At 45.3% G+C, this 16,333-nt stretch overlaps 1 protein-coding gene across 2 annotated transcripts in view; it reads right to left on the bottom strand.

Moving 5' to 3' along the window:
* CRADD (CASP2 and RIPK1 domain containing adaptor with death domain) overlaps positions 1-16,333 on the bottom strand; it is a 251,414-nt gene that overhangs the window by 29,417 nt on the left and 205,664 nt on the right. The window contains exon 3 of one of the 2 annotated variants that reach the window (XR_009550877.1): positions 5,770-6,146. Coding sequence is in view for 1 of the 2 variants with exons in the window: in XM_060195538.1 (XP_060051521.1) it covers positions 5,845-6,146 (302 nt within the window). In the remaining variant the exon portion in view is untranslated. Of the gene's footprint in view, positions 1-2,674; positions 6,147-16,333 lie in introns of those variants that run through there. The other variant, XM_060195538.1, reaches the window with a different exon arrangement.

Genomic DNA, 16,333 nt, shown 5'->3' with positions numbered 1-16,333 from the left:
CCCACAGGCCAAGACCCTATAAAGCAAGAATGATGCCTCATTGTAGCTTCTTTACATTCCTTTCAGCTCACACAAATTGGTAGCTTGCTGACTGTTTTTGCTCTCAGCAAAACTTTGCTTGGTGACTGTTAACACTTCATCTAGTAATAGTCAAGTGACAGGTGGACATCCACTCCTGATTCTGAATATTCTCTGAAGCCTGTCTACCAGTTCAGATTCCTTACCTTACGAATCTGGAGGAAAAAAAAAAAGAGGAGGGGGAGAAGGCTATCCGGACGGTTAATAGGCATATGAAAAAAAAAAAATGCCCAGGGAGTCGGGCGATAGTGCAGTGGGTTGAGCACAAATGGCACAAAGCGCAAGGGCCGGCAGAAGGATCCTGGTTCGAGCCCCCAGCTCCCTACCTGCATGGGAGTCGCTTCGCAGGTTGTGAAGCAGGTCTGCAGGTGTCTGTCTTTCTCCCCCCCGTCTGTCTCCCCCTTCTCTCTCCATTTCTCTCTGTCCTATCCAACAACAACAGCTATGACAACAATAACAACTACAACAAGCACAACAAGGGCAACAAAATGGGAAAAATAGCCTCTGGGAGCAGTGGATTCGTAGTGTAGGCACCGAACCCCAGCAATAACCATGGAGGCAAAAAAAAAATAATAATAAAAATAAATAAATAAATAAAATGCCCAAAGTCATGGATTATCAGAGAATTGAAAATAAAGACAATAGTGAGATACCAATACCTGTGAGTATGTCATACATCAGAAAGGGAACGGCAAGTTTTGGGAGGATGTGTGTGTGTGTGTGGGGGGGGGTATTCTTAGAGTCTGGGCACTGGTGGACCTGGTTGAACACACACATTACTATTACTCTGTTCAAGGACCAGGGCTGAAGCCCCCAGCCCCCACCTGCTGGGGAGAAGTTTCACAGTGAAACAGTGCAGCAGGTCTCTCTCTCTCTCTCTCCCAGCACCACCTCCAATACACACTCTTGTAGAAATGGAACTCTGAGCTGAGTGGATCACACGAAGCACTGAAGAGGGTACTTTGCTGGAAGAGCGAGATAAAAAGTAGGAAATGTTTTCGGAGACGTGCTTGACTTCACTTTGGGAGATAAAGGGAGTGCACAGTGGAGGCGGGAAACAGCTCTACTCAAATAAGGAGATGGCTCTGAAGGGAGCCTGAGCCGACAGCGGGGTTGCAGTGGATGTTTTGACAGTGAGAGACAGTGTTGCGTTCCGTGTGGCTAGCGTCTTTTATTGCTTCAAGCAGGCTGCCTTGAATTATAGGATTTGAAAGTGTGCTCTGAACACAAAGGACGTCGAAAACCATTGGCATAGAAAAATCTTTCACGACATGGAAAGATAGTTATATGTTAAATAATATAAGTCAACTGTAAAACAGCAAGTGTGACAGAATCCTATTTTAATTGTTTAAAAAAATATGCAGGTATTGAAAAGTAACAGGAAGATAGAGGCCAATTCTGGGTAGTTCAGAGTAGTTATCTCTGGACAATGGGAACAAGAGGTCATTAGTTTTACTGTGTGTGCTTAACCTGGTGTGCCACTGCCCCGGCCCCCTAAAGATCATTATTTATATTTAATTAAAAATGCACAGATGTAGCAATGGTTTACAATAACACATACTTTTTTGGAGTACATCTGTATATGTGTAAACCTCAGATGAGATAATTCTTAAGTTTCTTATTTTTGTCTGATTTTTTTTCCAGATATCTATAAAGTACTATTTTTATATTTATAAAACAATACAAATTATCATTTTAGAAAAGTTTCAGGGTATACTCATATATCTACATACATACACACACACACACACACACACACACACACACATACTCACGCACCAACGTAGAACAAGACTTTAAAGAAAAACTTTTATTTTATTTTATTTATTTGTTATTGGATAGAGACAGAATTGAATTGGGAGGGGAAGATAGAGGGGAAGAGAGACAGAGAGACATCTGCAGCCCTGTGCCACCACTTTTGCCCTTATTTATTTATTTTTTGCTTTTGCAGTTATTATTGTTATTGATGTCATCATTCTGAGATAGGATAGAGAGAATCGGATAGAGGAGGAGAAGACAGCGAGGGGGAGAGAAAGACAGACACCTGCAGACCTGCTTCACCGCCTGTGAAGCGACTCCCCTGCAGGGAGGGTACCGGGTGCTCGAACCGGGATCCTTCCGCAGGTCCTTGCACTTTGTGCCATGTGCGTTTAACCTGCTGCGCTACCGCCCGAAGCCGCTTCACCACTTTTGAAGCTTTTCCTTGTGCACTGTAATGTGTGTGCACCCAGCCAGGTGCGCCACCACCTGTCCCCTAAAAAAGTTACTTTGTAGTTATTCGCAAAAGAAAATGGACCAAGGCAGCAGCAAAGCAGTAGGTGCAGCGGTGGTGTTGAACGCAGGTCGGCAGAGGTGTGCCCTGCCGCTGCCCTAGCTTCCTGCTGGGGGGACGGCACCTGCGGGTGCCCCTCCACACTTGCTCAGCATTTTCCAGGGTAGGGGGTTAGGCCTCTGGAAGCGCTGAATCTTTTCCCATGCAGAAGCGCACAGACTCCTTGTCGATGTATTGCCTACACAATCCTCCTGGTGGTGGGGGCAACACGGGGGGGGGGGGGGAGAGTGGGGGGGCTGTAGCATCGCTAGTTGCAGCCAGAGGCAGGAATGAGGTTTGGAACCAGCAAGAACCAGGAGCAGGCCCCAGGATGCCTGGCTGCCACGCCCCGCCCACAAGGGTAACAAATCAGAGACCTCTTCTGGCCCTGTCCTGTGTCACAGGCTCACTGGTCATTAACTGTCCTTTGCAAAATATCTTGCCAGTGGCCAGGTGACCGCAGTAACAGAACCAGCAGAGTCTATGGTTCACCCATAAGTGTGGTGAGAACAAGGCCTAAAGCAAGTTCATTATCAAGACAAGAGAGCCCAATAACAACACAAGGAGGCCAGAGTTCAGGAACGGCAAGCGGTTTATTGAAGATGCAGTAGAGGTACAGTTACTGCTGGGCATAGTGGCTTGGCCACAGTGTGGAACATAGTGGATTAATGCCCGGGCTCGAGGATGCAGAATTCGAGTTGACAAGGCCAATAGACAGTCCTTCTGAAGAGACTGCTGAAACATGAAGTGATTTTTTTCATAGTCCAGTAGATCTGCTTACCAGACATCTGAAAGAAACCAAATCTACAGACCACAATCACCTTGTTGAGAACCCACTTGGTGTTCAACTCTGTCACTTGATACATTTGCCCTCAGAAGGGAGAGAGGTGAAAATACTAATTCTCCTCACTTGAAAAATCTTGAATTAGGTGAGATACGGGAAACAGACTCTCCAGTTATCCCAAAGGACAAATGATAGATTGGGTAAGGTCACAAGTTCCTTTCTCAAATGGGCCCACTCCAGACTTAATAGAACCATGTCCTCTTTTAGTTTGCTAGCTGTTAAAACTGATGAGGTTGGGGCCGGGTGGTGACACACCTGGTTGAGTGCATATGTTACAATGCACAAGGACCCAGGTTCGAGCCCTGAGTCCCCACCTGCAGGGGGAAGCTTTGCAAGTGATGAAGAAGGGCTGCAGGTGTCTCTCTGTTTCCCTCTGTCTATTTCCCTCTCTCTGTTTCCCCCTCCCTCTCCATTTCTGGCTGTCTCTATCCAGTAAATAAAGATTTTTTTAAAAATGAGGTTGTCTCCTTTGCATCCTCTTGGATGAAACTTGAGGACATCATGTTGAGTGAGATAAGCCAAAAAGAGAAGGACAAATACCAAATGATCTCACTTATCAGCAGGACTTAATAAACTAGGGTGGGGAGGGAGAGCACCAAGTGAAACATGGGCTGGGCACGGTGTACTGCCCCAAAGCAAAGGACTCTGGGGAGGCATGGGAAGGGAGGAGAGGAAGAAGACTTTGGGGGTCTATTGCATAACGAAATTGTATGCATATGGCAATGATTGCACTGGAAAGCATTAACCCCCTCAATAAGAGAAAAAAGGGGGGTCAGGCAGTGGTGCACCCAGTTAAGTGCACATAGTATGAAGTGTAAAGATCTGGGTTTGAGCCCTTGGCTCCCCACCTGCAGGGGGGAATGCTTCACAAGCAATGAGGCAGGTCTTCAGATGTCTCTCTTTCTCTCTTCCTCTCTATCTCCCCTCCCCTGTCAATTTCTCTCTGTCCCATCCAATAAAATGGAAAAAATGGCCACCAGGAGCAGTGGATTCATAGTGCTGGCACTGAGCCCCAGCAATAACCCTGGAGGGGAAAAATAAATAAGAGCGAGAGAAGCAGAGAGAAACAGTGAAAAAGACCACAGCCCTGGTATTTCCTCCAATATGGTCTGGGCTGGGTTCGAACTGGTGTCGTTGTGCACAAGACAAAGCAGGGCACTACCCAAGCTGTTTCACCAAGCCACCGCACCACCTTTTAAAGCTTAGTGGAAACATGGTAACAACACAACTCTCTTGTAAAGCCCTTAGTTTTAATTACGATTCAGTTTGGTGTGGAATGGCATTTATTGTCTAGCCCAAAGCAGCAGATTGACAGCCACCATTTCTAGAGAGCTGACTACTGACTATGGGCCAGGCGTGGGATGAGCCTTTGACAGTCACAATTCCTTTCACCATCACAAACATCTTGGGAGGTAGTCAACAACCATTTCCTCATTCTGCAAATGAGGACACTGAGGCTCACAGAACGTAAGGCGCTTGTCTACAGTGATTCACCAGTAACTCTCCCATCCATCCGGCAGGCAAAGGGCAGGACTCAGGCTTCTTCCTCAGCATCTTAGAGGGGGGTGGGGATGAAGCCTAGAACAGGGGAGGGCACACCAGACCTCCACAGACAAAAATTCTGGCTCCCTGGCCCCTCCTTAGACAAAAACCTTTCATTTTGTTTCCGAAGGAGTCTCAGCTCCCTTTCCCTCCGTGGAACACCTGGAAAGTCTTGAGGACAGTAAAGCTGGGAGAAGCGCCATGCTTCATCAACACAAGAAGACTCTGTCATACTCCTTAAGAGCACACCACGTTAATCACCATGGCTTTAACGGAAACAAAAGCATCCCTTTTGGTCTCCACCCCACAACTAACTCCTTTAAAGGAACGCTATAGGATTTTCTTAAGCAGACTTGAACCGATGATGATGGGCTCAGCTCAGCATGCCGGCACATGAACTGGGTTTTGCACTGAGGAGTTTTTAGTGTTGCAAATTCAGTGCAGACGCAGCCTGAGTTATTTACTGTGACTGCTGAGAGTAGCCATTTCCCTGCTACTATCAGTTCCTTTCCGCAGAAATGACTGCGGTAATCTTACACTTTTGGTTCATGCAATACAGGAAGGGGGAGGGAGGAGTCACAAGAAATACTTTCTTATGAAAGGACTACATTCTAGCTAGCAATTCATTTCTTTATTATTATCACCATTAATAGCCAAGCTTACAGCTTAGTTCCCAGGCACCTTAAGAGCAGACCTTTTATATAGGAGACTCCTGCACGCAATATGGTAACACAGTATTTTCTTTGGAACCACGATGATTTACCACACGATTTTAAAACAGCACAATTAAAAAAAAGCACAATTAAAACATTGTAGACTTTGAGCAACGAAAAACAAGGATTATCAAGCCAGAGTGTATGTCTGTGTGTGTGTGTGTGTGTGTGTGTCTGTGTGTGTGTGTGGGGGAGATCTGAGTAACTGGACTTTCAAGTAGTGCCGAGTGGAAATTGTGTTTCTGTTGATCCAAGAATCATGAAAACAAACAAAAACCTACCGGGCCTGAATGGGAATTGAGGTTTGCACCGGCGACTTGGGGACACGCTCCCCCTGTGGGTTGATGGTGGCACTGTCATTCCAGCATGTGCTGGAGCAACGAGGGGTTCACATCCACGGCCAGGAGGCCCTTGTGTAAGCTCTGGAAGGTGGCCTGCTTGCCAAAGCGCTGCCTCCAGCACACGAAGGCTTCCACTATCTGAGACTGCACGTTGTGAGGGTTGTTGGCCTTGCAGCGGTAGATGTCTGTCTGGGACAGTCCCAGAGCCAGAACGACTGCCTCCCACTCGGGACCCAGCCTCCGGGCCAGGTGGTTGATCTGCCGGTCGGTGGGAGAACTGCTGAGGATGGAAGAGGGGATTCCAGTCAACTGGTCACCTGGGGGAGAGAAAGACGTGGAGGTGAGCAGGGAGGAAATGCACAGGCTACAGACAGACGGGAACAGTGTGGGGTGGGGGCGGGCGCTAGTGCATTGGTTGAGTGCCTGTGTGGCATGTACAAGGATCCGGGTTCAGGAGTCCCACTCCCCACCTGCAGGGGGAAGCTTCACTAGCAGTGAAGCAGGGCTGCAGGTGTCCCTCTTTTTCCCTCTCTCTCTAGCTCCTCTTCCCCTCAATGCCTGTCCTATCCAATTAAACAAGTAAACGAATTTAAGTGTGGGGAAAATAATATAACACTTCTAAATGGCAGGGCCAAAGTTCCCAGGTCTTCTTATATGGCTGCTCAGTACAGAGCTATGTCCAGGAGCCTGAGAAATACCATTCAGTGTCTATGATTTCATTACTGGAACCTGCACAGTATAGGGCCGGCCAGAGGGCTCACCTGGAAAGTGTACTGCTTTGTCACGTGCACAACCCAGGTTCAAGGCTGGCCTCCACCACTTAGAAAGAAGTTTCAGTGCTCTGGTCTCTTTTACTCTCCCCTACCCTCTGACTCTTTGCCTCTCTCTTTATCTAGAAAGAATATATATATATATATATTTGTTCATAAATACATATATGCATATATACTAGAAAGTAGAAATTCCACCAAAGAACCCAGCTAATAACAATCTGATCCACTTGCTTTCAGTCTTTTGTATATAAAGCATGTGTTTAGAATGACAGGTACACACATCTTTGTAAAATGCTTTTAAAAAAATCTCTTCATGAGAGATAGAGAGAAGCCAAAGCACCATTATTTCTTTTTTAAAAAATATTTATTTATTCCCTTTTGTTTACCTTGTTGTTTTATTGTTGTAGTTATTGTTGCTGTTGTTGTTGCATAGGACAGAGAGAAATGGAGAGAGGAGGGGAAGACAGAGACGGGGGGGAGAAAAAGACAGACATCTGCAGACCTGCTTCACCGCCTGTGAAGCGACTCCCCTGCAGGTGGGGAGCTGGGGGCTCGAACCGGGATCCTTACGCCGGTCCTTGTGCTTTGTGCTACATGTCTTTAACCCACTGCACTACTGCCCAGCTCCCAGCACCACTATTTCTTACGGTCTTTTTCTCTTTTTTTTCTTTTTTGCCACTTTATGCAGTGGCAGGCATAGAATCCAGGCTGTCATGTATGAAGGCATGTGCTCCCTGGGCCTGTAGCATGCTTGTCTGCCTTTCGACCAAAGAGGTAAAGGTGAGGGTTTGGGAGGGGCTATTAAGAAGGGCTCTGTGGGCCCCAGCTCCCTCTGGCTCTGGCCTATGGGTGCAGGCACAATGTTCCCTGCTACTGGAATGGCCAGTGCTGGAGGGTAACGGTCTACACACAACAGCTACTCTCTCCTGGAAAACTTGACAGTAACCAAGATACTCTGCAGTTTCTAATAGAAGCCAAAGCCTAGGGTTCTGCTGAGAAAAAGATGCCACAGTGGCCAGGAGGTATCGGGAAAAGAGCAGCTGGGTCCATGGTCCCAGCAGGAGTGGCAGGGAGAGCTGCCATGCTAGCAGAGTTCAGAGGAGGGAGGGAAGCATGGGCTGCAGAGGGACAATGAGAGGACCTGTGCTGGGCTAGCTTCACCGGAAGGAGAGACACGAGGAACTCGTGGTGGTGTGGTAATACAATTCTTTATTGATGCGGACACTCCAGAGTCGGGTGTGAGCACGACAGACTTAGGCCACATGGAGCTAGCAAAATGGCCGCCTCCCGCTATGCACGCCAGCCATTCTCCAGGTCTTCTCCAGGCTAGGACATGGAAGAGAAAGAGAGAGCGAAACCAGAGACAGCAGCTAGGCTTTATAGGGTAAAAACGGAAGTGGCAAGTTGGGACAGGATTGGCTAGGAAAGGGGGTGGAGAAAACAAGGCATGCTGGGAAGGTAGAAGTCTGGCAGGATGATGGACCCTGCAGGCATGGGTGGGGATCTTTCAGGTAAATCAATGATTATGTAAATAGGCCATAGTAACAAGCAATGCAGGGGAGCTGGCGTAATGCCCAACCGACCTGCTCTTGCATGTCCTAAGCTGGATTCCAGTCTCCCCAAGGGCAGTAGACCAAGGAAGCTTGATACTGAGTGACTGTAGACACACACGGCTCATCCTACAAGATCCAGTCCTTACATAGGAAGCCTTTCAGAGGAAAGTCAAGGCAAGGCCAGGACAAGAGAGAGAGGGAGAGGACCACTGTGAGGAGAGGAAGTGTGCCCTGTGCAGGTGTCATTGCAGGTGCAAAGGTCCTGAGACAGCAGAGCATGGCCCTTTCACTGAAGTGAAGGAAGGTCACAGCTGCAAAGTGCAGAGAGTGAGAAAGACTCCAGTCTTTCAAAGTCATGGTGCTAACTGCTAGGTTGTGACTAGAAGTCAGGTTAATACATGCCTGGGTTAAACGTCTGTACAGCAGCATGTTGTCATCAGCTGCACAGTGATTCAGGCCAATCCAACTACACACTCACTAGCTCAGTTTTTGATTTATGAATGCAGTAAGCCTGCATCATAATGGGAGAATTGGTGTTTCCTGCTTCATGTGCCTTTGGCTGCTGGGAGCTGCCAACAGCTGAAACGTGAGTGATAAAAATTATTGTTAAGAATGCTTCCTAGTATTTGTCAAGACTGCAGTTTGTACACAAGCTGGACAAGGGCAAGCAAGAGACCAGCACACTTTAATGATGGCTCTCTTGGTCACTACCAGGCCACCCTATTGGCGAGGCCCTAAGTCAGGGAGTCCTGGGATTCCCACACAGACATGATGGGCCTAGACTTCTAACAGATCCTTCTCTTCACTGTCACTGGTCATCTCCATCAGGAACAACATAGTGAACCCTCTTGTGGACCTCTATAGGACCTTGCCTTCAATGTGGATCTACAGTGGTAGAGACTGTTCCATTCTCTGAAAAATGAATTCTTCAGTCAACATACTCTGTCATTCGAGGAAAACGGGTCCTGAGAAGAGTAAAGCCTAGAATGTTCCTAGTTATGACCACAGAATGTGAGCAGGGATGTAGAGGTTACACAGGCTCCCATGCTGAATATGGGCACTAGATGAACTCTATGGGATTTACAATTAATGGTACTTACATATTTTCCCATATTCTCTTCCCTGATCCAGCTTTCTAGTCCTCTTTCCAACTATGACACCATCTTCCCAGATGTAAAGTCATGGGCCTCTTAGAATATACCTAAACTAGACTTCCTTGATTTTTGCAAAATGGAGACCGCAAATCTCATCTGCTATATTCTTGCCTTTAGATTCCTGATTATTAAACAATTTGTTCTGCTTTTTCAGCCACCAAGTTGAGATGCTACAATGACACCAGTGTGACTTCCCTGGGCAGACAACCTCACCAATGTGTCCTGGAGCTCCACCTCCCCAGAGCCCTGCCCCACTAGGGAAAGAGAGAGGCCGGCTGGGAGTATGAATCCACCTGCCAACACCCATGTCCAGTGGAGAAGCAATTACAGAAGCCAGACCTTCCACCTTCTGCTCCCCATAATGACCCTGGGTCCATACTCCCAGAAGGATAAAGAATAAGAAACTTCTAATGCAGGAGATGGGATAGGGAGCTCTGGTGGTGGTAATTGTGTGGAATTATACCCCTCTTATCCTATGGTCTTGTCAATTATTATTAAATCAATAATTGAAAAAAAGACTGCAGTTTGTCCAAACTGACTAATGATCAATTAGAACTATAATATTACTGGTGACTATTTTAATAGTAACAGCAGTGGGTTTGTTTTATTTTAAACATATGGGTACTTTCATAAAAATACGGGCTTATTAAGAAATTCAAGCAACATAAGTAAGCACAAATTATCCAAATACTATTGTATTTATAGTTGGTGAAGATCATCCTGGGTATTCTGGGTGTGAAGATCATTCAGTCAACATTTTTCTAACTCGCTTGCATTTAGCAGAAGAAAGAAACAGAAGTGAAACTGAATAGCTTTCCGACCTTCAGGTCAATACTTAATACACACAGTTTAATAGTGAAGAAAATATGTAAATTTAAAATAGATATTGTGACTTCATATGAATGAATTAAAACTTGGCCATTCTTCTTCCTTCTAACATACCTCTTTATTTTAACTTTGTCTGGTGTATAACATTTATATGATTTTATAACAATAATCTCCTTCCTAAATTGTTTAGCCTTAAGACTACATTTGAATGGTTTGAATGTTTCGCCACCGTTTTCTTTGTTTTTTTTTGTTTTACTTCTTTTAACTATGGTTGTTGTACATTTGGTCTCTTGATTTGATTTGAGTCATTTGGGTCAATTTCCTTATTTGTTTGTTTGTTTGTTTGTTTTGTTCTCAGCAAATGCTCATGGTTACTCCCTGAGTTCTTTCCAATCGCATATTCCTATCGCCTTCACTATCAAATAACAAGTGTATATATAATGTCAGGGTCTTCACACCTATTTGATTCTACCATCCCACAGTTTCTAGTAGGTATTCATGTTAAGGATAGTTGGTAAGAGAGAACAAGAGGTAGGGAGAAGGAGAGAAAGACAGGGAGAAGAAGGCACCACACTGCTCATGAAACCTCAGCCCTACAGGTGCTCCCTATGTGGTGGCTGGGGGTTCAAACCCAGATCCTCACACAAAGTAAGGCGCGCGCTCTACCAGCTGAGCCACCTCCTAGCCTCAAATAACACAATTTCAATAAAAACACAACTTCCTGTCCTACCACTTTAGTACTGTGTTCTTTAACTATGAGTACAGTCTTCCATTAAAACCCCTTCTGTTTCATTTGGTTTGATCCCGCCTGCTTAACACTATTCTATTTACATGACTAAGCACCGCCCTGCCTGCAGGGCATTGGTTTAATCCCCACTGGTTCATGATGTCTTTTTGCTCCACCCCCTCTTGTAGTACACCCTGATTTGCACCAGTCACTTTTCGTTCCACCCTCTCTGTGTCACATCTTGTTTCTGCCCTACTTGGCGAGTATATATAGGATTGTGTTTTTAGTTTAGTTTAGTTTTTAGTTTAGTTTTAGCATAGCTTGGTTTAGATTGTGCTGCATCCTGCATGAATAAAGAGATACTGTGTACAACCCAGCCATGAGTCCCTGGTCGTCTGTCTCCGCGCGTGAAGCCAGCCTGACAGGGAGATAGACAGGGAGAGAGAAAGAAGCAGAGGCCTGACTCAGGGTCCTTGTGCTGGTGGTTAGTGTGCACATAACCATGTGTGCCACCCTCAGCTGCCTCTTGTACAAGGCCTTTGTTTTCCACTTCTCTTCTTCGTCCTTTGATTTTTTTTTTTAAATTCTGCTCCAGGGGGCCAGGTGGTAGCATACCAGGTTAAGCATATATATCCAAAGCGCAGGGACTGACTAGAGCAAGGATCCCAGTTCAAGGCCCTGGCTCCCCTGCAAGAGGGTCATTTCACAGGCGGTGAAGCAGTTCTGCAGGTGTCTGTCTTTCTCTACTCCTCTCTGTCTTCCCCTCCTCTCTCCATTTCTCTCTGTCCTATCTACCACCACCACCAGCAGCAACAACAATAACAATAGCAACAACAACAATGGGGGAAAAAAGATGGCCACTGGGAGCAGTAGATTCATAGTGCAGGCACCAAGTCTCAGCGTTAATCCTGGAGGCAAAAAATAAAATAAAATAAATTCCACTCTTTAGTCACTATTAAATCACTAATAAATATTTTAAATAAGACTCCATTCTGCCACTTACCCATTAATTAGTGTTGTTACTGTAAAAAAACAAAACAGGGGGGAGAGTGGCCCACCCAGTTGATCATGCACTTACCATGCACAAGGACCCAGGTTTGAGCTGACCTGGCTCCCCACCTGCTGGGGGAAGAAGCTTCAGGAGCAGTGAATCAGGTCTGCAGGTATCTGTTTCTCTCCCTCCTTCACTATCTCCCTTTTCCCTCTTGATTTCTCTCTGTCTCTATCCAACCAGTAACAAATAAAATATAAAAGAAATTAATTATCAAAAAGAGAAAATTTGGGAGATGGAAGGTAGCACAGCAGGTTGAGAGCACGTGGCACAAAGCGCAAGGACCTGGGTAAGGATCCCAGTTCGAGCCCCCGGCTCCCCACCTGCAGGGGAGTCGCTTCACAGGCGGTGAAGCAGGTCTGCAGGTGTCTGTCTGTCTCTCCCCCTCTCTGTCTTCCCCTCCTCTCTCCATTTCTCTCTGTCCTATCCAACAATGATAACATCAATAACAACAGCAACAATAAAAAAAACAGCAAGGGCAACAACAACAAAAAAGGGGAAATAAATAAATATAACAAAAAGAGAAAATTTAACAAATGTTGGGAAGGACTGGAGAAATCAGAACCCTTGTATTGTTGGTGGGACCATAAGATGGTAGCCCTGCTATGGAAAATGTGGTGGTTTCTCAAGAAATTGTAAGTGGAATCACCATACGATGCCACTTCTGGGGCCAGCACAAGACCTCACTTGAGTAGTGAGATTGTTTGGCCATGTGTGCAGCCCTGGAGAAGCTTTGATGCTGTGGTCTCTCACTTTCTGTATATATATATCTGAAAAAGTCATCCTCAAGTGGTGAAGCCTCTGTGATGACCAATAAATAAACAAACAAATAAGAATTCTACTTCTGGGAGTCGGGCGGTAACGCAGCGGGTTAAGCGCATGTGGCGCAAAGCGCAAGGACCTGCTTAAGGATCCGGGTTTGAGCCCCCGGCTCCCCACCTGCAGGGGAGTCACTTCACAGGCAGTGAAGCAGGTCTGCAGGTGTCTGTCTTTCTCTCCCCCTCTCTGTCTTTCCCTCCTCTCTCCATTTCTCTCTGTCCTATCCAACAACAACAACATCAATAATAACTACAACAATAAAACAACAAGGGCAACAAAAGGGAATAAATAATATAAATAAAAATTTTTAAAAATTCTACTTCTGGATTCTATGCCTCTCAAGAATTGGAAGCAATGTGTTGAAGAGATATTTGTATATCTATACTCAGAGCAGCACCGGCCGCAATAACCAGGAAGCAGGAGCAACCCAGGCAGCTCTCAAAGGATGAGAGAAAGGACAGAACACTATCTAGGATGTAAGAATGTACATGAAGATCACTCACACTTATAAGGAAAAAAAAAATTCTGATTTATGGCATGAAGTGGATGCACCTTCAGAACAAAAAAAAATCAAGTGACATAAGTCAGTCAGAAGAGAACAAATACTCTAAGATTTCACACATATGCAACACCGAGGGCAAAATGAATGTGCAGAGACTGTAAGAGTGGGAGTTGCCAGGGGCTGAGTTGCTTAATGGGCACAGAGGTTCAGTCTCACAGCATAAAGTGCTCTTGACATTCGTTTCAGGACATGAATGCACTTGACCATACACTTAAAAAGTGTTTAGGTGGTGGGACTAAAGTTAGCTATGTTCTGTTACAACTTGACATAAGAATCAAAGAAGAGACTCTCGCTGTTGGCTCCCCATAACTACACTTAAGCTCCCTTTGGTTTTTGTTGTTAACTGGACACTGAGTTCTTTTATAGCATGAACAGTGTGTGAGGGTGAGTCTTCTTGGAGGAAGTTTTCTTTCCCACCAAATTGGCTATATGCTGATTTAAAATGCACACACACACACACACACACACACACACACGCACACGCACATGTGTGCACACACACACGCACACAACACAATATATACATACACACATGTGCACACATACACCTGTGTGTGTGTGTGTGTGTCTTTGAAAGGACAGAGAGAAATTCAGAGGGGAAGAGGAGCTAAAAAGAGAGAGAGAAAGATGCACATTTGCAACACTCATGAAGCCTCACCCCTGCAGGTGGGGAGCAGGGCTTGAAGTTGGGTCCTTTTGCCTTATAATATGTGGGCTCAACCAGTTGTGTCACCACCCAGTTCCTGTGTGCGACTTCTTACAAACTGTACTTCTGCTCACATGGCTGTCACGGCACTTCTCTTCCCCCTGTTCATACCTAGCCCTAGAATCCCTGCCCAGACTCCTGTTGGTTCTCTTGCTGTAAGCTGCTATGTCCTTGGCCCTCTGCTCACCTAATCAGAGGCCTGTTGTCTTTCTGCCTCTGAGCTGCACTGGGGTTAGCAGTTCCTTTCTGTGCAGCATTTCTGCATAGACGGTTATGCAAAGAGACTCTCATGCCTGAGGCTCCAAAGTCCCAGGTTCAATTCCCTGCACCACCATAAGCCAGAGCTGAGCAGTGCTCTGGTAAAAAAGAAGAAAGAGGAGGAAGAGGAGGAAGAGGGGAAGGGGGAGGGGGAGGAGGAGAAGGAGAAGGAGAAGGCAGTTGGGCTCACTAGGCCTGCCCTTGCTGGAGGTCCCCTGCTCTGCTCTCTCCTCTGGAGCCTGTTGAATGTCTGGCGTCTTCTCCCAGAGCTTGCTTGTCTAGCCAAGGTGAACTCAACATCTGCAGTCTCTGTCTCCTTACTGAACAGAGACTGGGAGGAGGTTTGGCTTGGTTACTTTCTAGTCTCTGCGGAGGGCGCTTCCTGACATTTGCTGGACTATATATCCCAAGTCAGCTTCTTATCCTGTCTGCCCAGGAGTAGCAGGGATTCTCAAAATTGTGTTCTTTCACTTTCCATTCCCAATATTTCTTCTCAGCAGTCAGAAGGGGGTGTTGTCTTCCTTGCATGTCACTTTTCAAATAGTTGAAAAGTTGAGATCAGTTTCTTGTCTGCTTAGTTGATGACTTCTAGTGAATACTTTTGATTTTAATTTTTTTTGGTTTTTGTTTTTGCTATTTTGGAATACACACACACACACACACACACACACACACACACACACACACACGCTTTGGGTATTGGGGAGAAAGCATCTGTGATTCTGCTTCATTCTTCTGACTCCTGGCCAACTACTAATACAGCATATGCTTCAAGCCAATTATTTGGAAGTGAGGACAGAACCCCTTGTTCTGGTAATCACAGAGAACAATCTGGCCCTTACAGAGAGGTGGATAAATAAGCTAGTCTTTAAAACCGACGTCTGGGATGATGAAGTGATAGCCTTCTCCAAGTAATAAGGTTGTATTGCAAAATACAAGTAAATCATCATACTTACTCAAATGGAAAACTTCCTTTGGCTATCAAATCCACAAAAGGTCAACAACATGCTGTTAGCAATAATTGAGGTCTTGAATTAAAGCACAGGGAGGGTGACAAAGATCTGGGTTAAGAATCAGCAAGCCTGCATACTATTGAAATTTCAATCTGTACCAGCTAGTCATATATCTTGGGATAAGTTCCTTACCTTCTCTTTGATTATTTTCTTATTTGTGAAAAGCAAAATCAGATGACTTTCAAGGTTGGGCCCATATATAACATGTTACACTGTCTTTTTTAAATTTTTTATTTATTTTCCTCTTTTGTTGCCCTTGTTGTTTATCATTGCTGTTGTTATTATTGTGTTATTGCTTTCAGATAGGAAAGAGAGAAATGGAGAGAGTAGGGGAAGAAAGAGAGGGGGAGAGAAAGACAGACACCTGCAGACCTGCTTCACCACCCGTGAAGCGACTGCAGGTGGGGAGCTGGGTCCTTGAGCTTTGCACCACGTGCACTTAACCTGCTGCACTATGACCGGTCACCCCCCCCCTTTTTAAAGCAACTGTTATTTTCCACAGATCTTATGTGGTATTTCCTTAATCAACCATTATTCATTCATTCTTGAATCACTTTTCCCTACATCATATCATCTAAGACAGAACCAAGGCTTTGGGGGCCTTAGGGGTTTTTAAAAAGGTACTTGCTTATTTGCTTCTGTTTTTTTTCTTCTGTTTTTTAAGGATCATACACTGAATCTTATTCTTTCATAGTAAAACCAAGACCAAAACAGCAAATTAAATAGTGGTAGCGTCATACAAATATTTAAAAAACAAAAAAAACAATGTTACAGTTTTCTGGGTCATTCACTTTTCTCATATATTTGCACAGACTTGAACAAAGTGTCAATTTCTCATGCATTCTGCTTCCTGTACATTATCTAACCCAGAACCTGAAGAGCCTTGCCTCTGTTGATCTTACTCTCAAAAACATTTTTCTGCTTTTCACCAAAGCCCTGCCCAAGCCACCCCCATTCTGTCATGTGACCATCCCTTTCCCACATGTCATATCTCTACGTATTACGCATCTTATGAATGTGCTGTGGTTATTGCTCCTCTCTGGTCCCCAGCCTAGACATT

Source organism: Erinaceus europaeus, chromosome 7, assembly GCF_950295315.1.
Source record: "Erinaceus europaeus chromosome 7, mEriEur2.1, whole genome shotgun sequence".
Taxonomy (NCBI): domain Eukaryota; kingdom Metazoa; phylum Chordata; class Mammalia; order Eulipotyphla; family Erinaceidae; genus Erinaceus; species Erinaceus europaeus.
This window is presented reverse-complemented; position numbering and strand designations above follow the sequence as displayed.